We start from the raw sequence: 22,930 nt of genomic DNA on the forward strand, positions 1-22,930 counted from the left end.
AACGCTCCTGCTATAGGACGTACCGCGCTTTCCCATGCCACACACGTCCATTTTTATGAAACACATGAACATTTGACATTGCACTGTTTACTTATCGAGACTTCTGTGGGCTTTTGACCATGATGAAATATCGAAGCATGTAACAATAAAGACTGATCTAGCACAGTAACACCAGTTGTGCGGTCACATACGATGGGCCTTGTTCAGATGCAGCCCTGGAAAACTACAATGCTAATTGCAGATTACTTTAATAATCCATAAACTGGGTTGATATTAATGGCTTGTTTCAGCATTGATTTCTGGAATGGATTGGAGGCCACTTACAGTTTTATGGCCCTGGGAACATTTACATTACAGCCATAATGACACTTGGAGCGGCTGCTTCTCTACGCACATTAATAAGCCATACGTGTTGCCTGTTATTTAGAAGGCCTAATATGAAGCTGAAATGAGCAATTGTCAGTGTATAAAGGTCAGATCAAAGCATTCTTTTCTGACGGCTTTGGCTCTTGTCCTGTGTACATTAAGGCTTTCAAACAGATGATGAAGCAGAACTGACTGTCATCCATCAACACCGTGCTTCTTACAAAAGCTATTACCTTTATTGGCACTGCTGGTACAAAAATGGCGAGGGCAGAAAGACATATTTACTAAGCAGACCAGAAGTAACCCCAGGCCATTAACTGACATCTTACAGCTCATTCATTTGTCAGGTGCTCTACGGCCAGTAGGTAGAAGCATCTAACATACCACGAACGTAGAAACAAATACATAAAATCACCTGTTCTGCAGCGTCTAATGTGCACGTGTGGAAAGGGAAAGATACCGTAGTGACATCGCCATGAGAAAGGGTACCATCCCTGGGCACGCAGGACTTACTGTATACCTACTTGGTCATGAGGAAACGGCCGCTCATGCATTGATGGCATTTCTGTGCATGGTAATAGAGAAATACACTTTTGGCTTACCTTACTCCTCCACATAGTACCACTAAGGGTACTGTCACACTAGCGATATTCTTTTCTGGCGTTCCGTCCCTGGGGCTCAATACCGGAGAAGAACTGATCCGTTTTATCCTAATGCATTCTGAATGGAGAGCAATCCGTTCAGGATGCATCAGGATGTCTTCAGTTCAGTCTATTTGCCTTTTCAGGAAGGAGATAATACCGCACCATGCTGTGGTTTTATCTCCGTCCAAAATTCTGGAACACTTGCCGGAATGCCGGCATTTTTTTCCCAATGAAATGCATTAATGCCTGATCGGGCCCCCGAATGTTCAGGCAAAAAGGGATTGCGGTCTGCAAAAAAATGTAATGCCGGATCAGTTTTTCTAGATAACAGACCTGGCATTTCAATGCATTTGTCAGACGGATCAGGATCCTGATCCGTCTGACAAATGCCATCAGTTTGCATACGTTTTGACGGATCCGGCAGGCAGTTCTGGCAATGGAACTGCCTGCCGGAATTCTCTGCCGCAAGTGTGAAAGTACCCTAATACGGTATATACATAAAGAAGCAATAGACTCGAGCATCTTCCTACATATCAGTAAGGTGCCACCATCGGGCCCCTTTGCACAACAGCAATGGTTACCTCTGACCTTCTGTCTACGTTCTCCATGCAGCAAAATGAAAGCCTAATTACTTCTGCGTACAGTCCTAGAGGACTAAGAGAGCAAAAGCAGGAGGCTAGAATTCCGAGAATAACCTAAGGACTAATGACAGCTGAGGAAATGAGCGTCCCAATCACTGCCCAGTCTAAACAGGGCAGCAAATCAGCCGGCAAAGGACCAAGCTTTCACTCGTTTGCTGGGTGACTGGATCTTTGATGGCACTATAAAAATTATTGATGGTAGCAGCACATCTCCAGTGTAAAATGTTATGCAAAATGAACGGGAACAAAGTAATAATCATTTGCCTCCCGTTCAGTTGGCATCGGCCGGAATCAGTCGTCCTCCCGGGCTGAAATCGGCCTCTCTACATAGAACATAACTAAGTAGTCAATGTAAAGTGAAGATGAAGTATCACAAAGTTCTCCCTCTTTTTTTTTTAAATCAGAGACTCTGATAGATAGCCACCTACTGCTAGTACACTGACCTATGGGGGCACAGATTATTATTTCTTGAATGGCAGTAAGACCTTGTTGAGACCACCACCCAAAATTGAATTCAACAATGCTCTTCAAATGGGTTAGTCTTCTAAAAGAAGATAGCTAGTTTGGGTTGTATGGTGGAACTGAAAATCTGTCATAGGGCATCAGGCCTGAAGAGGATGGTGGTTTCCTCAAAAAGATGCAAGCGCAGAAAAATAAGAAAAAGGGGTGCGACAAGTGTGTCAATAAAATGCAACCATGATCAAGAAGGGAAAAAGAGACGCATGAGAAAGTGGGGCACAACCAATCTGTATCTCAAATATAGCAGGTTTTTATTGACAGAGAATAAGCAAATTTATCAAAAGCATTAAAAATACTTAAAGGGGTTGTCTCACTTCAGCAAAGGGCATTTATCATGTGGACAAAGTTAATATAAGGCACTGACTAATGTATTGTGATTGTCCATATTGCTTCCTTTGCTGGGTTGATACATTTTTTCCATCAGATTATATACTGCTCATGGTCAGGGGTTACAGCCACCATTGCTGCACAGATGAGAGCCGCTGTGCATGCGTGCCTATGCGCACTCCCACAGTCCCAGCCACCAGAGAGGCTGGTGCTATTTCCTATAGTGTACGAGCACGACCTCCGCACAATACATTAGTAAGTGCCTTTCTCTACATGATACCAAAAGACACAACTGAGGCACCAAAAGGATGGCATGAATATATGGTATATCTGTGACTGCAAATGAGCACTAGATATAGCTTGCACAAACATAAGGTACAACAAATGAAGTGCTTGATGTGCAAAAGTGCAAATAACAAAACAATACCCAAAGCATAAGTAGATGGGAATTGCCATAATAATAATTAGGCCTTTTTGGGGATTGCTGCAGTGGAATCACGTTACTTTTATAATTTCCTAGTTTATAGGGGTTTTCCAGAAGAATATTGATGACCTATCCCCAGTGTAGGTCATCAACATCTGATCGGTTGGGGTCTGACACCAATCACCACCACCGATCAGCTGTTTGAAGAGGACTCTCTTCAAACGGTCAGACCCCCGATCAGATAGTTATAAAATATCCTGAGGATAGGTCATCACTATTCTACTGCCAGAAAATCCCTTTAATTGTTTTACCTTTCTGAGGCATTTACTGTACCTGTCCAGCGTATTTGTGATACAACTTGCCTCTTTTTCCCTCCGCTATAATGGTCTTCTCAAAGAGGTGGTCTTTTGGAGAGTTTTATCTGTAGTTTACACCCCTACAGAAGTGAATACAGACCTAGACTGGGCAGCTGTAAGGGCTACAATATCCGCTGCAGAGGAAAACTGAAATAAAGCAGAAACTGGTTTCTTTACCCTTTTCTCAATCTTATCTTTTATAGAAAAGAAATCATTCACAAGCTTCAGAAACTTCTGGCTGAGAAATGATAATGTAGCAAAGGCCAACAGAAAGCGGCCAAAGTGGACTTAAAAGTTAATAACATTCAATGAATAGTCCATAGTTCTATAATGAGGTACAGGGTCTTGCTCATTAAGGTCCATGTTCATGTGACAGCGGTGTCTGACCACGGACAAAATGGGATTAGTATTAGAAGATATGCTCGGAAATATTCACAGCGCAGTTCAGGAACATTTAAAGAGGGACTAGGATCTGTGTATCACAGGAGACGTAACAATCTCTACCAAATCCATGTCTAGCTCTCTCTAATCTGTCTGCACTAATAATCTACTGTATATATATATGGCCGTACGTATGTATGTTCCGTGATCACTCAAAAACGCAACCATCGATTTCAACGAAAATTGGTATACACTAGGGGTGCAACGAAATTTCGGCGGCCGAAAATACACCTAATCTGTTTCTGCCGATATTTTTACATATCGGCCGGAAATAGCGGGGAGGGACTGGGAGGAGGAGCTGGGGGCCGGTGCGTTCACTGTGCTCCGGCCCCCAGCTCCAGTAGTTATAAAATGTTGTACAATTAATAAGCATTCTATTCATGAGGCCCCCTCTGCAGTATTACATTCAATACAGCCACATCCTACTCACAGGGCTGTGCTGGCCGGCCGGGCAGACGAGCGGCAGCGTCACGACTGACGTCACATGCCTGCGCCGCCTCCTTCATTCAGAAAGTAGGCCAGGCACATGACGTCAGTTGTGACGCTGCCGGTCCTCTGCCCGGCCGGCCAGCATTAAGATGACAGCCCTGTGAGTATGATGTGGCTGTATTGAATGTAATACTGCAGAGGGGGCCTCATGAATAGAATGCTTATTAATTGTACAACATTTTATAACTACTGGAGCTGGGGGCCGGAGCACAGTGAACGCACCGGCCCCCAGCTCCTCCTCCCAGTCCCTCCCCGCTATTTTCTATTAATTGTACAATGGGGAAGGGGGGGCTGTGGATGGCACTGTTATGGGGTGGGGGTCTGTGGATGGCACTGTTATGGGGTGGGTGGGGGTCTGTGGATGGCACTGTTATGAGGTGGGGGGGGTCTGTGGATGGCACTGTTATGGGGTGGGTGGGGGTCTGTGGATGGCACTGTTATGGGGTGGGTGGGGGTCTGTGGATGGCACTGTTATGAGGTTTGGGGGGTCTGTGGATGGCACTGTTATGGGGTGGGGGGTCTTTTAAAAGTATTTGGGCAAAAAGGCAGTTTCGGTTTCGGTCAAGGGGTATCCTGAATTTTCGGTTTCGGTTTCGGACCAGAATTTTCATTTCGGTGCACCCCTAGTATACACATCCCTTGCTACCTGGAAATAAATATTGTGGGGTCTCAGCACTCTAGGACGTATCGTTCCTGATATATTCCCAAAAAAATGACCTGCATTAGCCAATACAAGCATGCAAGTCTTTCTCTTCATATCCCAACTGCCATACACAGACACATGTCCCTTATCAGCCAATAGAAGCTCGCAGGCCCTTAGTCGCCACATACACACAGTTTTACTCTAGGTTTCCATAACAACCCAGCCATTTTTCTTCATGCTGTGAAAATGAAGTTTTAATATATGCAAATGAGCCTCTAGGAGCAATGGGGGCGTTGCGGTTACTCTCAGAGGCTCAGCTCTCTCTCCACTTTGATTGACAGAGCCAGGCAGTAAAAACATCATCACACCTGTCCCTGTCAATGACCGTGCAGAGGGTGCAGCAGTGGCAGAGAGAGCAGAGCCTCTAGGTGTAACTGCAACGCCCCTGTTGTTCCTAGAGGCTCATTTGCAAATAATAATACATCATTCTTCTCAGCAATGTGGACACATATGAAGATGGGGCCAACATAGATGCCTTCAGCTGCCAAGTGCACATGTAACAGGTCAGCCAGTGTTATGGGTACAGATCTGCTGACAGATGTCCTTTAAAAGGGTACACAAAAATAATCACAGGATAGGTCATCAGATAAATAAGTTTCTCATAAAACTATATATCAATCTGCTCAGCTCCTCCTGCTCTAAAGCATGCTGTCCGCAGATAGGATTGCATTTCATAGTGACAGGTTTTCTTTAAATAAAACTACCCCCCTTGAAAACACCTTTAAGACACTGACCACGTATCACTATAACAGAAAAAATATAGCACTCCAGGGCGTGCTTCATTCCACCATGCCTCCAAGCTCAACCCTAAGGAACCATCTTCAAGTGTGTATCTGCGCCAATCCACCATTACTTTCCAAGATTCCTTAATGACCATTATTCTACATTATGGACAGTATAAGGAGGAAGAATGGTTGCATCACGAGGCACATTTGTAATTCTGGAGTGTGGGATGAGCTAAGGCTGGCAATACACATTAGGCTACTTTCACAACTGTGATTTTGCTGGATCCGCAAAAACACTTCCGTTACTGATAATACAACGGTCTGCATCCGTTATGAACGGATCCGGTTGTAGTATGTCTTCTATAGCCAAGATCTGTCCATGGATTCGTCATGGACTCTATTGAAAGTCAATGGGGGATGTTTTCTATTGTGTCAAACGAATCCGTCCCCATTGACTTACATTGTGTGTCAGGACGGATCAATCTTGCTCCGCGCCACATTGCGGACAGAAAAACACTGCTTGCAGCGTCATTCTGTCCGCGATGGAGACGTAAACAAACAGCATGGCATGCATTTTGGTGCATTCAGTTTCGTTTAGTTTTGTCGCCATTGACAACGAATGGGGACAAAATGAAAGCATTTCCCCCCGATATTACGCTCCCATGACGGATCTCAATAGCAGAAAGGGAAAACGCGAGTGTGAAAGTAGCCTTAGATGTCTGTGAGCCAAACAAAAGTGCTTTCTCCAGACTTCTTCATACACATGCATGCTCGGCTGAACAGGGGAGAAAGCAATTCCCCGAGAACAAAATGTCCTTATCTTCTCCAACATCTGCCATAGAGGAGAGTCAGGGGCCTCCACAGACATTAGACACCAGGTTTTACTTCTCATCAGTTAAATTACTGTATAATGTATTCCTACAGTATCTATAGTGAGCACTGTTCCCGGCCCTTGGGACCAGATTTCATCAACAGCAGAAATAGCATGGAGTGCACATGTTCTACCTCTGCTTGCATGGATTTCCAACACTCCCGGCAGGTGTCTACGGATACAGCGGAACGCGCTGCCTGAAGCCCACAGTACGCCAGGACCAAGCAGAGGATGTAAGTGCCCGGAAGCAGGCGGCACGATGACGTCACCACATTGCGGCAACTGCGCCAGGATGCTGCGCAGGGACTCGGTCACAGCTCTCGCCAGGCATTTGTGGGAAGGTGAACACCTTCTGCAGCACAAAGGCAGCGATTGAGTGTTGGACATTAAGAGGGCATTACTACTTATTAAAGGGAACCTGTCACCAGGATTTAGTGTATAGAGCTGAGGACATGGGTTGCTAGATGGCCGCTAGCACATCCGCAATACCCCGTCCCCATAGCTCTGTGTGCTTTTATTGTGTAAAAATAACGATTTGATACATATGCAAATTAACCTGAGATGAGTCCTGTCCCTGACTCATCTCACGTACAGGACTCATCTCAGGTTAATTTGCATATGTATCAAATTGGTTTTTTTACACAATAAAAGCACACAGAGCTATGGGGAATGGGTATTGCGGATGTGCTAGCGGCCATCTAGCAACCCATGTCCTCAGCTCTATATACAAAATGCCGGTGACAGGTTCCCTTTAAGCGGGGCATTATTGCTTTTTAAGGGAGCACTTAGGGGCACTATAACATTTTAAAAAAGGGAGCTACAGGATACAATTACTTTTTAGGGGGCAATGAAAATATTACTTTTTAGGGGGCATTATTACCGTCAAAGAGGCATATTTCTGTCTGGGGGTAAAGGGGACACTAATACTTTCTAAGAAACATTGTTACTTTCTAGGGGGCATGTGTACTTTGTAAGAGGCACAATGTTGGGTTTTATTTTGTGTGGGCACAAAAAACATCCAAATTACTCTGTGGACGACAAGATTGTACCTTTACTGTGTTGTTTACTATATAACCTTCTGGTGCACTATGCTGGGAACTGTGGTATCTAGCGCTATTTATGGGGACACTATAGGGGATTTTATGGTTAGTTTTTAGATTTAAATTACTATGTGCATACTTGTGCCAAATTTATGAAAATGGCACCCTGTAATAATAAATTTGGTGCAAGCACAATGTGGTTACGTCTATTTCAGTAAAAAGTACACCTGAGGGATGCCTGCTGTGGACTTCCATTTTTTTTAAAAGTCATACTTCAGAAACGTTACTCAAAAATTCTCTACTGTGAAATTTTCTTCTGAAATCTGTAGGTAGTGCTGGAAGGCACAGTGCTCACAAAGTCACAAAAAACCCGACTTGTGACTATTTGAAGGCAGAATTCTGGTGTGCAAGGCCTGACAAATTCTTCTGTATGTCATACTAAGATTGTGGGGCATAAACACAGTGATGACACTGTTTATTAAGAACATTATTAGGTATACTAATAGGGGCAGCAACAGGCACAGAATTGGGGGTATTAGCAGGATGGGAAGTCTGTGCACAGTAGGTTGGAGAAAGGCAGATGCTGGAAAAGTGAGACACCAAAGATATCTCTGCTGCAAACTCTGCGGACTTAACATGTTTCGCCCTATAAGACGCACCGGCCCATAAGACGCCCATAGTTTTTAGGGGAGGACAATAAGAAAAAATATTTTTTATTAGACCTCAGGTCAGACCAGCAATCAGTCCCCAATGTTAATCAGACCTCAGATCAGATCCACAATCAGACTTCAGCTCACACCCAAAAGTGAATGACCCCCAATCAGACCTCAGATATGAGCGTCAATATAAGGCCTCATGCACACGAACATTCCGTTTGTTTGCGGTCCGCAAACAACGGAAGCCGTCAATGTTATCTTCAGAAATTTGCGGAACGGGCGCCGGCAATATAAATGCCTATTCTTGTCCGCAAAGCGCGGATAAGAATAGGACATGTTATTATTTTTTTTGCGGGGCTGCGAAACGGAGCCACGGATGCGGACAGCACACTGAGTGCTATCCGCATCTTTTTTACGGCCCCATTGAAGTGAATGGGTCCGCATCCAAGCCGCCAACACAGCGGCTCGGATGCGGACCCAAACAACGGCCGTGTGCATGAGGCCTAAATAAGACCCCATTCAGACCTCAGATCAGCCCCCCAGCCTCAAATTAGCCCCATTGCCTCTTGATCAGCCCCTATTGCCTCATATGACAAAATAAAAAAAAAACAATTACCTCTCCTCTTCATCCTGCTGTCGGCTGTGCTGTGAACCTGCGAGCACAGTGTGAGGACACAGAGCGCCCTCACACTGTGCGCAGCCAACAGCCAAGGAACAGGAAGAGGTGAGTACAGAGCCTTCACCGCTTCCCGGTCCTCCGATACTAATGAGCGCTTCCATAATTCACCCCATAAGACGCAGGGGCATGTTTCCCCCAAACAATACGGTAAGTTTTGACTGGAAGAAGTCAAAATGGTGGTTCAAGCCAGATGGAAAAAGTGAAGACTAATAGGCGACAGCACCTGCATCAACTGTAAGTCACTGTACTGCATTCCCTGTGTAACATATCTAACCACTGTATGGTCACTGTATTGTGGCAACACTGGTCTTTGTATATGTACTCTTTAGTAATAGTATGGTAATAGTAATAATTAAGAATAGTACGGTAATATTAGTCCGCTGGTATTTTTATGCTATTTGTGGCATCACCTGGGTTGGAGGACCACTCAGGCCTCAGACACCCCTACATCCTGTGCTGAACCCCCTACCTCTGTTGGAGTCATGATGGAAAAGACTGATGATCTGTTGGGTATAATGGATCGCATGGACATACTAGAGTCAGTTTGGTTTCCAAAATAGAAAGATCCCACAAAGAGTGACTGCGCAATGTACTTCCAATAACAAAAGTCCATCAGAAGAATACATTAGTTTAATACAGGGATGAGGAATGTTACTGTGTATGTTATGTCTGGGATTCCACACCGGACAGCAGAGCTACTCTAATCAAAAGTGAGATTTCAAAGACTGATATTTTGCTGCTCCTAATGATGAGCCATTATACAGATCTCTTATCAGTGTTCCAGGAACACAGGACACAGTATCTGTACTATGGGCTCTTGCATAGAGTTAATTGAGGAAGATGTTTAGGCAGAAATAATTGCTCCTCTCTCCTGTGTGAACCTGAGCTTTTATATGTTATTGATAGATCCTTAAAGTGTACCTAAATCTTTCCATCTACTTTATAAAACCGTATTGTAAAAGCCATAAAAATAAAATATCTAATATACTTTTCCCAGTGAAAAACGCATCTAAAATATAATAGAAAAAATAAAGGGGTTATCCTATAACTAATGTACATGACAATCTCTTTCTAACAAAGCTGGACCAGCCCTGTACCTAACATGGATCCAGAGATCTTCACATTCATTTCTCTGCCTAATATGTATAAATCTGACAGCTCAGGGAGAGTGTATTTTCAGCTGCAGCTCAGGAGGCGTGTCCATTCTGCTGGAGCTCTCTCCCTATCACAGCTCAGAGGGAGTGTCCATTCTGCTGCAGCTCTCTCCCTATCACAGCTCGGGGGGCATGTCCATTCTGCTGGAGCTCTCTCCCTATCACAGCTCACGGGGCATGTCCATTCTGCTGCAGCTCTCTCCCTATCACAGCTCATGGGGCATGTCCATTCTGCTGCAGCTCTCTCCCTATCACAGCTCAGAGGGCATGTCCATTCTGCAGCAGCTCTCTCCCCATCACAGCTCAGAGGGCATGTCCATTCTGCTGCAGGTCTCTCCCTATCACAGCTCATGGGGCATGTCCATTCTACTGCAGGTCTCTCCCTATCACAGCTCATGGGGCATGTCCATTCTACTGCAGGTCTCTCCCCATCACAGCTCAGAGGGCATGTCCATTCTGCTGCAGGTCTCTCCCTATCACAGCTCATGGGGCATGTCCATTCTGCTGCAGGTCTCTCCCTATCACAGCTCATGGGGCATGTCCATTCTGCTGCAGGTCTCTCCCTATCAAAGCTCAGTAGGCAGTTGAAGGATGAAACTGAGCACGTGCAGCCTTCTCACTGAGCAGGACAAAGAAATAAGAAAAAGAACATTGTACCCTCTCACAGTAGTATTGCTCTCATTGTACAACCTTCACAGTAGTTTTGATAAGATATGTGCCTCCTCACAATAGTTATGCCGATATTTTTCCTCCTCAGAGTAGTTATGCCCTTACTGTGCCCCCTTCACAGTAATAATGACAACTCTGTGCCCCCTTCATATTAGTAATGCCCATTGTGCCCCCTTCATAGTAATATTGCCTATTGTGCCCCCTTCACAGTGGTAATGCCCACTGTGCCCCTTCACAGTAGTAATGCCCATTTTGCCCCCTCCATAGTAGTAATACCTATTGTGCCCCCTCCACAAAAGTAAGGTCCATTGTGCCCCATCCACAGTAGCAATGCCCATTGTGCCCCATTTATGGAAGTAATGCCCATTATTCCCCCTTCACAGAAGTAATGCCCACTGTATCGCCTCCATAGTAGTAATGCCCACTGTGCCTCCTTTATAGTAGTAATGCACTCTGTGCCCTCTTCACAGAAATAATGTCCATTATGCCCCCATAATAGTAATAATGCCCTCTGTGTCCCTTCAAATATGTAATGTCCTATGTACCTCTCCATAGTAGTAATGCCCATTGTGCTCCCTCCATAGTAGTGCCCATTGTGCCCCTTTATAGAAGTGATGCCCTATGTGCCCCCTGTGTAGTAGTAATGCCCTGTGTCCCATTTATAGTAGTAATGCCCTCTGTGCCCCCTCCATAGTAGTAATGTCCATTGTGCCTCCGTAACAGTAGAAATGCCCTCTGTGCCCTCTTCACAGTAATAATGGCCATATGTGCCCCTTTAATGGTAATACCTTCTGTGCCCTCCTAATAATAATGCCCCCTCCATAGTAGCAATGCCCTCTGTGCCCCCTTCAAAGTAATAATGCCCTCTGTGCCCCCTCCATAGTAATGCCCATTGTGCCCTCTCCATAGTAGTAACATCCATTGTGCCTCCTTTATAGTAGTAATGCCCTCTGTGCCCCCTTTACAGTAATAATGTCCTTTGTGCCACCTCAATAGTAATAATGCCCTCTGTACCCCCTACATAGTAGTAATGCCCATTGTGCCCCTCTAATAGTAGTAATGCCCATTGTGCCCTCTTAATAGTAATAATGCCCATTGTGAACCCTCCATAGTAGAAATGCCCTCTGTGCCCCTCTACAGTAGAAATGCCCTCTCTGCTCTCTTTACAGTAGTAATGCCCATTGTGCCCCTTCACAGTAGTAAATTAATAAACTTACCTCTCCTGCTCTGGAAGGTGCCCCTACAGTAGATCCTGTGCCCTCTTCCTGCACTCACAGCATCTCTGGTCTACTGCTAACCTCAGTGCTGCACTCTGACCTGATGTCACACACTGTCAGATCATAGTGCCCACCTATGTGCAATATGTCCTGACGATATAAGAATAATGGAAGTGCTAATTATTATTCACTCGATAAGATGCACTGCCATTTGTGCTGGGGAATGTGCTTTATATGGTAATTTATTTTAGTATATTATTCGGTGTATACTAATATTTTAGCAAAATTACTTTATGGTTGCACTTGATTCTCGAAATCTATTCCTGGTAAGGCATCTCTACCACTTGGAACTTTTTTTTTTTTTTTTGTAAACCCTTCATCATGTTAAATAACATGGTTTCCCATGGAGAAGCTTTTTGCATGAGTGCTTCTTTCACAATCTCCAGTCACTGCAGCAAGCATTTAAAAGCTTCTCTACTGCATTGCCCCCTACCAGTAGATGTCCATAAATGCCAACATAAAGTTGATGTACAACACAATCCTAGCATTTAAAACAAGTAAAAAGCATGGTGCACTGTATACCATGCACATCTTAATTCTGTGAAAGTTTCTTCAGTAACAAGCACCAACATAATAATCATAATGTGGTCTTCGAGCAATATTAATTAGGAACCCTAAATCAGTAAGGCCCAAGCTAACAAATGATGAAACCCTGAAACAGCATTAGGCCACATGCACACAACACGGACACGCAAAATACAGACACCTTCCGCGTTTTTCTCACTCCCTGTACTATGACTGCAATACAGACAATAGGACATATTTGATAATTTGCAGAATGTGGACAGTACACGGATGACATCTGTCTGCAGTTCATTTTATTTTTTGTGGCCAAACATCGTAACCCAGTTCACGTGTGAATGTGGCTTTGCTGCAATACCAGATACGGGGGAATTTATCATGAGGGCAAAATTTGAAGTCTGTTTTGCTTGAGTCTGTGTTGGAGTACTATATGCCACATTTATCAAATGTCTCATGTTATTTCATAAATTTGTATTATCCTTAGACTGAACACTTTGTCTAGAGATGCTACTCCAGTTTTCCTACTCCATCCTCCTCCTGGAGTGAGATTGCAATTTTTTTTTTTTTTAAGTCTCAATGATAAATCTGGAGTGAAACTCATTAACCAAGCTAACCACACCCATTTTTGCACCCACATTACAAAACTGGAGTTAGAGGTGCAAAAATGTATAAAGTTGCTAAATTTTGCACAATCGACAAATGTGCAAAAAGTCGCGAAAGCACTATTTTTGCAGATTTTTGACGCCAGAATTTTGGAAATTAGGTATGATAAATCGGGGCCATAGTTCTTAAATGAAAGCAAAAATGATGCAGACTTACAACTCCGGAATAATTTTTGGACAGTGTAAACTAAAGGCCCCTTTATAGGGGCCACCAATCAGTAAGGATCATTCCTAGTATAAAAGCGGCTGTCTCGAGCGCCGTGTTCAGCGGTGATCTGCCGCCAATGCTTTCCCCCATTCACCACTGCAGTCCTGAGCTCTGACCTTGTAGGTACTGTTTGTTCTGAGTTCTGCTCCACAGTCTCCTTTCAGCCCTGGCCACAGCATGCTTGCTGCTTGTTCCCTGCATCACTTCCTATGGGTTCAATCATGGGACCTCGCTGACCAACCCTAGCGCTCCTGCATGTATATAAGTGGCTCAGCCCCTTTCCCAGATGCCCGAGTGTCAAGGTCCTAGTGTCCTGCAAAGCCTGCCAATATTTCTGCTTGGGTTCGTGGACTCTGCTACCTGCTTGATTCCTGCCTGTTTGCCTTGACTCTCCTGTTGCCGATCCGGATTGCCGGACCTGTACCTGTGCCGCCTGGCCTGACCTATTGCTTGTTTGACTTTGCCTCTGCCTCATCCTTTGGTCCTGCATTGTTGCTCCTCGTTACGACTCAGCCTGCTGACTAAGTCTGTATGTCTGGTACCTCCTGGTGGTTCATCTAGACCAGCTGCCTTGTGTGCCAATCTTCCTCAAGACGGAGCGACCTGGTGTCCCCCTCGGGATTTATATCCCCCACCATCAGAACGAGGGGCTCACTTAGACAACACCATTAGAGGAGGTAGGATGCGTGGCACGGTGGGTTCACACCCGCTGGTTTGTGACACCTAGGAACACCCGTTCCCCATAATTGCCCTGGACAGCAGATCACTGTGTACTCAGCACGATCTGTTTCCCAGAATTGATGCTTTAGTTGACTGCATTAGCGATGCTTGTAACGGGAGTAATTGGGAACCCTTATTACAAATGCTTGTTGATCGAATGCAAGCATCACTGATGCCGTCAACAAAACCACTGTTTCTGGGAAACCGATTGTGCTGTGTATACAGTGATCTGCTGTCCAGAAAGAATGATTAGCAGCAGTGATCTTTAGTCCCCATACAGAGGAGAGAATCGCTGCATGTATGGTGATGCGGCAATTATTGGGAACAAAATAAACAGTCTAAAAAATGCTCTAAATTTGGCTAATAAAAGTGGCTGATGCTTTATGATTAATCTGATTCACCTTTAGAATGTGTAATCGAAGTTTACTGCATGAGGAGACTGCACAAGGGTTAATAAACTCTTACTTGGTATCACTTGTAGTTACTGAGAGCACATTGAGAGGTGAGCTTTTGACACCTCTTCACATACAGTGGAATGCGAAAGTTTGGGCAACCTTGTTAATCGTAATTATTTTCCTGTATAAATCGTTGGTTGTTACACTAAAAAATGTCAGTTAAATATATCATATCGGAGACACACACAGTGATATTTGAGAAGTGAAATGAAGTTTATTGGATTTACAGAAAGTGTGCTATAATTGTTTAAACAAAATTAGGCAGGTGCATAAATTTGGGCACTGTTGTCATTTTATTGATTCCAAAACCTTTATAACTAATTATTGGAACTCAAATTTGCTTGGTAAGCTCAGTGACCCCTGACCTACATACACAGGTGAATGAATCCAGTTATGAGAAAGAGTATTTAAGGGGGGTCAATTGTAAATTTCCCTCCTCTTTTAATTTTCTCTGAAGAGTAGCAACATGGGGGACTCAAAACAACTCTCAAATGACCTCAAGACAAAGATTGCTCACCATCATGGTTTAGGGGAAGGATACAGAAAGCTGTCTCAGAGATTTCAGCTGTCTGTTTCAGCAGTTAGGAACATATTGAGGAAATGGAAGACCGCAGGCTCAGTTCAAGTTAAGGCTCGAAGTGGCAGACCAAGAAATCTTGGATAGACAGAAGCAACAAATGGTGAGAACAGTCGGAGTCAACCCACAGACCAGCACCAAAGACCTACAACATCATCTTGCTGCAGATGGAGTCACTGTGCATCGTTCAACCATTCGGCGCACTTTACACAAGGAGATGCTGTATGCGAGAGTGATGCAGAGGAAGCCTTTTCTCCGCCCACAGCACAAAAAGTGCCTCTTGAGGTGGGCTAAAGCGCATTTGGACAAGCCAGCTTCATTTTGGAATAAGGTGCTGTGGACTGATGATACTAAAATTGAGTTATTTGGCCATAACAAGGGGCGTTATGCATGGAGGAAAAAGAACACAGCATTCCAAGAAAAACACCTTCTACCTACAGTAAAATATGGTGGTGGTTCCATCATGCTGTGGGGCTGTGTGGCCAGTGCAGGGACTGGGAATCTTGTCAAAGTTGAGGGACGCATGGATTCCACTTAGTATCAGCAGATTCTGGAGACCAATGTCCAGGAATCAGTGACAAAGCTAAAGCTGCACCGTGGATGGATCTTTCAACAAGACAACGACCCTAAACACTGCTCAAAATCCACTAAGGTATTTATGCAGAGGAACAAGTACAACGTTCTGGAATGGCCATCTCAGTCCCCATACCTGAATATAATTGAACATCTGTGGTGTGACTTAAAGAGAGATGTCCATGCTCGGAAGCCATCAAACCTGAATGAACTAAAGATGTTTTGTAAAGAGGAATGGTCCAAAATACCTTCAACCAGAATCCAGACTCTCATTGGATCCTACAGGAAGCATTTAGAGGCTGTAATTTCTGCAAAAGGAGGATCTACTAAATATTGATTTCATTTCTTTTTTGTGGTGCCCAAATTTGTGCACCTGCCTAATTTTGTTTAAACAATTATAGCACACTTTCTGTAAATCCAATAAACTTAATTTCACTTCTCAAATATCACTGTGTGTGTTTCCTATATGATATATTTAACTGACATTTTTTATCGTAACAACCAACGATTTATACAGGAAAATCGTGACGATTAACAAGGTTGCCCAAACTTTCGCATCCCACTGTAGTACGGTACTGAGTGGTTGCCATGCTGCTGTGCCTGTGGTTTGGTGGAGTCCAGTGCCAGGGCAGCTTGGGGTGCTGGGTCACGCTGCCTGCTGGTGCAGTGACGTTGCGTCAGTAGTCACCGCAAGGTGCAGCACCAAATTTGAGTAGGTACCCACTTGTAAGGACAACCTTGATGAGGTGAGTGAGCTCATGAATTTTAATCAAAATTATGCTTGAGTGAATAGACCTTCAGATCATAGATAGATCTTAAAATACTTTGATTTTAATGCTGTACAGCTGCTCGGTGGAGCCAAAGTTCTTCTTGCCTGTAGTCGCCTGTGTACTGAAAAACTATTTAAAATAGCAATCTGAACTGGGCTTTGGTGTTGAAGTAACAGCCAGTACCAAAGCCCAGTTTGGATTGCTATTTAAAATTGTTTTTCAATCTGCAGATATGCATACAGTAGGGATTAACCAAAGTTTTCGGCGACTTTGGGAGAAATGAACTTTAGCACCACGGAGCCAATACATTTTAATGATGTACGGATATGGCATTAAAATAAAATAACATAGTACATAAGGCCGTAAAAAGACATTTGTCCATCCAGTTCGGCCTGTCATCCTGCAAGTTGATCCAGAGGAAGGCAAAAAAAAAACTGTGAGGTAGAAGCAAATTTTCCCCACTTTAGGGGAATAAAATATTCCCGACTCCAATCAGAATAACTCCCTGGATCAACAACCCCTTTCTAGCCTGTAATATTATTACGCTCCAGAAATACATCCAGGCCCCTCTTGGACTCTTTTAGTGTACTCACCATCACCACCTCCTCAGGCAGAGAGTTCCATAGTCTCACTGATTTTACCGTAAAGAATCCTCTTCTATGTTTGTGTACAAACCTTCTTTCCTCCAGACGCAGAGGATGTCCCCTCGTCACAGTCACAGTCCTGGGGATAAATAGATGATGGGAGAGATCTCTGTACTGACCCCTGATATATTTATACATAGTAATTAGATCTCCCCTTAGTCGTCTTTTTTATAAGGTGAATAACCCTAATTTTAATAATCTTTCAGGGTGCTGTAGCTGCCCCATTCCAGTTATTACTTTAGTTGCCCTCCTCTGAACCCTCTCCAGTTCTGCTATGACTACCTTGTTCACAGGAGCCCAGAACTGTACACAGTACTCCATGTGTGATCTGAGCAGTGATTTGTAAAGTGGTAGGACTATGTTCTTATCACGGGCATCTATGCCCCTTCTGATGCAATCCATTATCTTATTGGCCTTGGCAGCAGCTGCCTGACACTGGTTTTTGCAGCTTAGTTTGCTGTTCATTAAAATTCCTAGATCCTTTTCCATGTCAGTGTTACCGAGTGTTTTACCACTTAGTATGTACGGGTGACTTGCATTATTCCTTCCCATGTGCATAACTTCACATTTGTCAGTGTTAAACCTCATCTGCCACTTATCTGCCCAAGCTCCAATCGATCCAGATCCCTCTGTATTAGTATACTGTCCTCATCAGTGTTAATTACTTTACACAGTTTAGTGTCATCTGAGAAAATTGATATTTTACTATGCAAGCCTTCTACAAGATCATTAATAAATATATTGAGGAGAATAGGACCCAATACAGACCCCTGAGGTACCCCACTAGTGACAGTGACCCAATCTGAGTATGTACCAATAATAACCACCCTCTGTTTTCTATCACTGAGCCAGTTACTTACCCACTTACAGACGTTTTCTCCCAGTTCGAGCATTGTCATTTTATATACTAACCTTTTATGTGGTACAGTGTCAAATGCTTTGGAGAAGTCCAGATACACGACATCCATTGATTTGCAAGTAAATGAATGAATCTATGATATGAAGGTCGATTCGCTCAAGCCTAATTATAATGAATAATGTATACAAATGCCTCATGTACAGTATGCAGATTATGCTGCTGTATAGTAGTAATTACGCTGAGAAGCGACGTTAATTGTGCTGAGAAGCAATGATAGATCATGATCTTTCTGTTGGAAATACTGCTAGGATATGCCATCACTTCCTGATCAGAGCCTGGCCAATCCTCCAAATGAAGTGGCCATAACACTATTGTGGTCCCTCCAAGGTGACCCTCGCATCTGCCTGTAGAGTAAGGAAATGCAACAAGTCCCTCTCACTTGAATGTATGGGACAGGATTTGTGCAGAAAAACTGGCAAATTGGAAGGTCAAAGATTTTGAAAATAAAGTGAAGGCATATATGCATTTACTTCTTGAGATGGGAATACACCTTTAAAGAGGTTGTATGAAGTTTTGCCATATCCACAGGATAGGAGATAACCAACTGTTCGCTGGGGGTGTCCAAACCCCCACTGATTCCAAAAACAAGGGTCTCATGTCCCTGTTCTGAAGGAGTGGCAGGCTGAAGATGTGCCCTGCCACTCCAGCAGCATGGAGATATGGGACCTGTTCTCGGGATCAGTAGGGGTCCCAGTTTTTCAGATCCCCAGAGATCACTTAGTTATCCCCTCTCCTGTAGGAAGGGGGATAACTTTAAAACTTTGGTACAACTCCTTTAATGGCTGCAAAAATTCTACCTTATTACTGGATAACCGTGAGATTCTTTGGTCAATTTTCTTACGGATAGCTGGAACTACAGTAACTTAAGGGTACTTTCACACTAGCGTTTTTCATTTCTGGTATTATTCCGTCCTAGGGGCTCAATACCGGGGTAAAACTGATCAGTTTTATCCTAATGCATTCTGAATGGAGAGCAATCCGTTCAGAATGCATCAGTTCAGTCCCTCTTACGTTTTTTGGCCTGAACACTTGCCTGAATGTATTTCCATTGAAATTGCCGCATTGACGGATCCCTTCTTCTGGTCCACGCATGTGCAGACCTTTAAAAATGTGCAAAAAATAAATACTGGATCTGTTTTTCCAGATGACAATCGGAAATACGGATCCGGCATTGCAATGCATTTGTCAGATGGATCCGCATCCGGATCACAAATGCATCGACGGAACTGTCTGCCGGAATCCTCTGCCGCAAGTGTGAAAGTAGCCTAAGAAAACTGAAGAACACACTAACGTTACAATGGGAAGGAGGATGGGAGGAAATCACTTTTGATGCACCTTCAATGAGTGGTTGGTCCCTAGGACCTTCCATTTCTACAGACGTTACGCACCTCTGTTCTTTTCCAGCAGATGCTTTTTCTTCTTCTGCCTTTCTTCTCTCTCTCTCTCTGCCAGTTCTTTTGCCAGCCTGACTCTCTTTTGTTTTTCTTCTGCTTCTCGCCGTCTGATATTTTCTTTTGTTGCTTGCTACACAGAAAGAAAATTAAATCCCATTAATTAACCATCTGAATGATTGGGGAACATGATAGTGTATTTAAAATCAATCTGAAAATAAATGAAGATTTAGAGCTATTGCCTTTCTTCCCGCAGTACACAGGCTTTACACTAATGGGTACACTTAAGAAGTTCCTGAGTCATTGGAAAATCTTCCCCGTGCCAGATCTATTTGTCTTCGGGAGCAGGAAGAATGCACGGTGTCACAATGTGTGTTACATTTATTATACATTAATGCCTAACAGTTACCTTAACAAAGCAGACTACTTTCCAAATGTCAGAAAATCTGTAGTGTTATTTTAAACAAATCAGTGGAAAAAGCAGGGAGGACAGCTTGCTGCTTGCTTTTTAATATAGTGCAACACAATTATAGAAACAGATAAACCCAAAAGACAGTCAAACTTTCCAGCGCACCAGATGAGATCATAACAAATCAATAGATGAAAAAAAACAAAAAACTTCAACCATCTGTGCATCTCGCTGAAAGATAGTCACATTTGTTTAGATCTCTTAGCAGAATACTTACATTTTAACATTTGTTCCAAATACCAAAATGTCTTTATTGTGTATTGAATGCAAGGTAAGAACATGTGCCTTATCTCTTGCCAAGAAGCGCTACTCGGTAACCTGGCTCAGGATGACTTTCTATACTTCCATTTTCTGAAAGGGTTCCAAAGGCTTATCTTTGCTTACAAAGCGACGGAATGTAACATTTCAATTAGAAGGGAAATAAGGGGTCTTTTAATTACCTAAAGTAAATAAAGCAGACTGATCAGGGCACTGAACTCTGTCTTGCAAACTACGATCTCATGGGGAATAATTACTACTGCAATTACTGCTATGTCTGCATGGAAACCATCTGTATTCCTGAACCTCTGTGCACCTATTACTCTGCTCATACAGTCGGCCAGTTAAATTCTGCATCTTTGTAATATACCTTCATATCTTTTTTTTTTTTTTTTTAACAGCATGCTGGAACTCTTGCCGGAATGCCGGATCCGGCACTACTTTCCATTGAAATGTATTAATGATCCGGTACAGAGTGTTCTGGAAAAACGGATCTGTTTTCCTGGTCTGCGTATGTTCAGACCTTTAAAAATGCAAAAAAAAAAAATACCAGATCCGTTTTTCCGGACGGTATTTTAATGCATTTGTCAGCCGGATGTGCATCCGGCAGGCAGTTTCGGCAACGGAACTGCCTGCCGGAATCCTCTAACACAAGTGTGAAAGTACCCTAAGCCATAATAAGATCCGCAAACAGCAGATAATCTATTGATAACTGGCAGATAGGCTAAGGCTACTTTCACACTTGCATTTTTGCCTGATCAGGCAGGGATCAGCAAAAACACTTCCGTTTTTGATAATACAATCGGCTGAACGGATCCGGTTGTATTATCTCTAAAAAGGCACGGACTGATCCGGCATTAAAACCATTGTAAATCAATGAGTGCCGGATCCGTTTTCTATTTTCTGTCTGGTATAGGAAGGCAACCAAATGGAACGGAATGCATTTTGGAGCATTACGTTCAGTTCCGTTTTGTCCCCATTGACAATGGATGGGGAAACAACTGAAGTGTTTTTCTCCGGTATTGAGATCCTCTGCCAGATATCAATATCGGAAAAGAGAAACACATGAAAGAAAATGAACAAAAAACTGACATTTAAAAAGCCAAACAAAAAAACAAAAACATGATAGACATGTTAGAGGAAGATGAGGTTTCACTTGCCTCTTTCCTAATTTGTTCTGTTTTTACATTTTTGACACCTCTGAATGATTTTGATCGAACTACATAGTCATTGAAATGTAGAAGACTGGAAAGGGTAACAAAGGAATTGCTAGTGCTCTGACACTCCAGCGAACCAAAGTGAGAACCATTTGTTACAAATCGAGAAAACTTGGAACAACGGTCACAGGAGTGGCCAACCTACAAACATTTCACCAAAAGTGCAATGAATGCTCATCCAGGAAGCCACAAAAGAATACAGATAAACATAGAAGTAACTGCAGTCCTCACTGCAGGAGTGGCCGACGCATGGAGGTCATCATACATACCTGGTCCCTATCATTCCCCGACCAGCTCTTCATCTCCCCAGTGTGCCGATACCAACATCCTGTTGATGACAGGGCGTTGGGCACATAACTGTTGTAGCCAATCGCTGGCTGCAGCAATGAGCTGCTCCCCTTGCATGATGTGATGCAAGAGGAGCTATTGGCTGCAGGGGTCATGTGCTCCCTGTCAAAAGGATGTTATCAGCACACCAGCAAGTGATAGAGATGGGGACAAGGTAAGTACGATTACTGCCACAGGTTGGCTACTCTGTGAGGTCTTATAAAATGTTAGGTAACCCCTTTTAGGCCAATGAATACTATTCCACAATAAGAAAGACATTGGGCAAAAATGGCATACATGGGAGAGATGCAAGGTGCAAACGACAGCTATAAAAAAAAAAAAAAAAAAGGCTAATCTTGTATTTGCCAAAGAAACCTCTAGATGACCAGCAAGACCTTGGGGATGATGTTTTGTGATCTCAAAACATGTGGATAACACCACATTCCACCATAAGAACATCATATTAACAGTCAAACATGGTGGTGGTAGCGCAATGTTCTGGCGCTACTTTGTTTCTTGTGGAGGACCTGGACAATTTTTCATAATTGATGGAACCATAAATTCTGTTCTCTATTAGAAAATCCTGAAGAAGGACGTCTGCCTGAAGCAGTATGTGTTTGATGGGTGTAGTGGGAAGAGCCATTGGGCTGAGTTGGTGTAAAGGGTGTAGAGGAACAAGATTAAGAAGAGCACTGGGTGTGGAGCACCACTGCTGGGAGGTACAGTGGGTGGATGTAGAGAAGAGCTACTTCCATCACAACTGACATCCCACAGCTAGGATGAGATGGAACAGGAAGTAGAGGCTGCAAAGGAGAAGAAAAGCATGGCTTGATCAAAACATGCTTCAACCTACTCAGCTGTGGTCTGTCGTATTACAAACCATTGCAGTAATATGTTGTTTTTCATAGACACGGATAAACCCTTTAAACAGTCAGCTCAAGAACCCTCCTATGTAGCCTAATCAAAAGGATTCTGCAAAGAGGAATGGGACAAAATTCCTCCACAGTGATGTCAAAACCGTACCACAAGTTATTGCAGACATTTGATTGCAATGCTAGATGGTTTATTCCAAGCGATGGGGAGATGCAGGTGTCGGGGAGCAGGTAAGTATAATCAATACAAGGTGCCCAGGCATTGGGGAAGGGGGGGGGGGGGGGGGTATTTAGTTTTACTGAAAAAGCTTTAAAGATGTTATGTGGTGGCATAATATTTAGATCAGTGTAGGTCTGACATCCGG

General features: G+C 43.5%; 1 protein-coding gene across 4 annotated transcripts in view; it reads right to left on the bottom strand.

Annotated features, from left to right (window-relative positions):
• The window catches only part of DIAPH3 (diaphanous related formin 3), a 682,618-nt gene that overhangs the window by 179,525 nt on the left and 480,163 nt on the right, over positions 1–22,930 (bottom strand). For all 4 annotated transcript variants that reach the window (XM_044286187.1, XM_044286189.1, XM_044286188.1 and 1 more), the window contains one exon: positions 19,420–19,555. In XM_044286187.1, the coding sequence (XP_044142122.1) occupies positions 19,420–19,555 (136 nt within the window). The remainder of the gene's footprint in view (positions 1–19,419; positions 19,556–22,930) is intronic.

The sequence above is a fragment of the Bufo gargarizans genome, chromosome 3 (assembly GCF_014858855.1).
Source record: "Bufo gargarizans isolate SCDJY-AF-19 chromosome 3, ASM1485885v1, whole genome shotgun sequence".
NCBI classification, from domain to species: domain Eukaryota; kingdom Metazoa; phylum Chordata; class Amphibia; order Anura; family Bufonidae; genus Bufo; species Bufo gargarizans.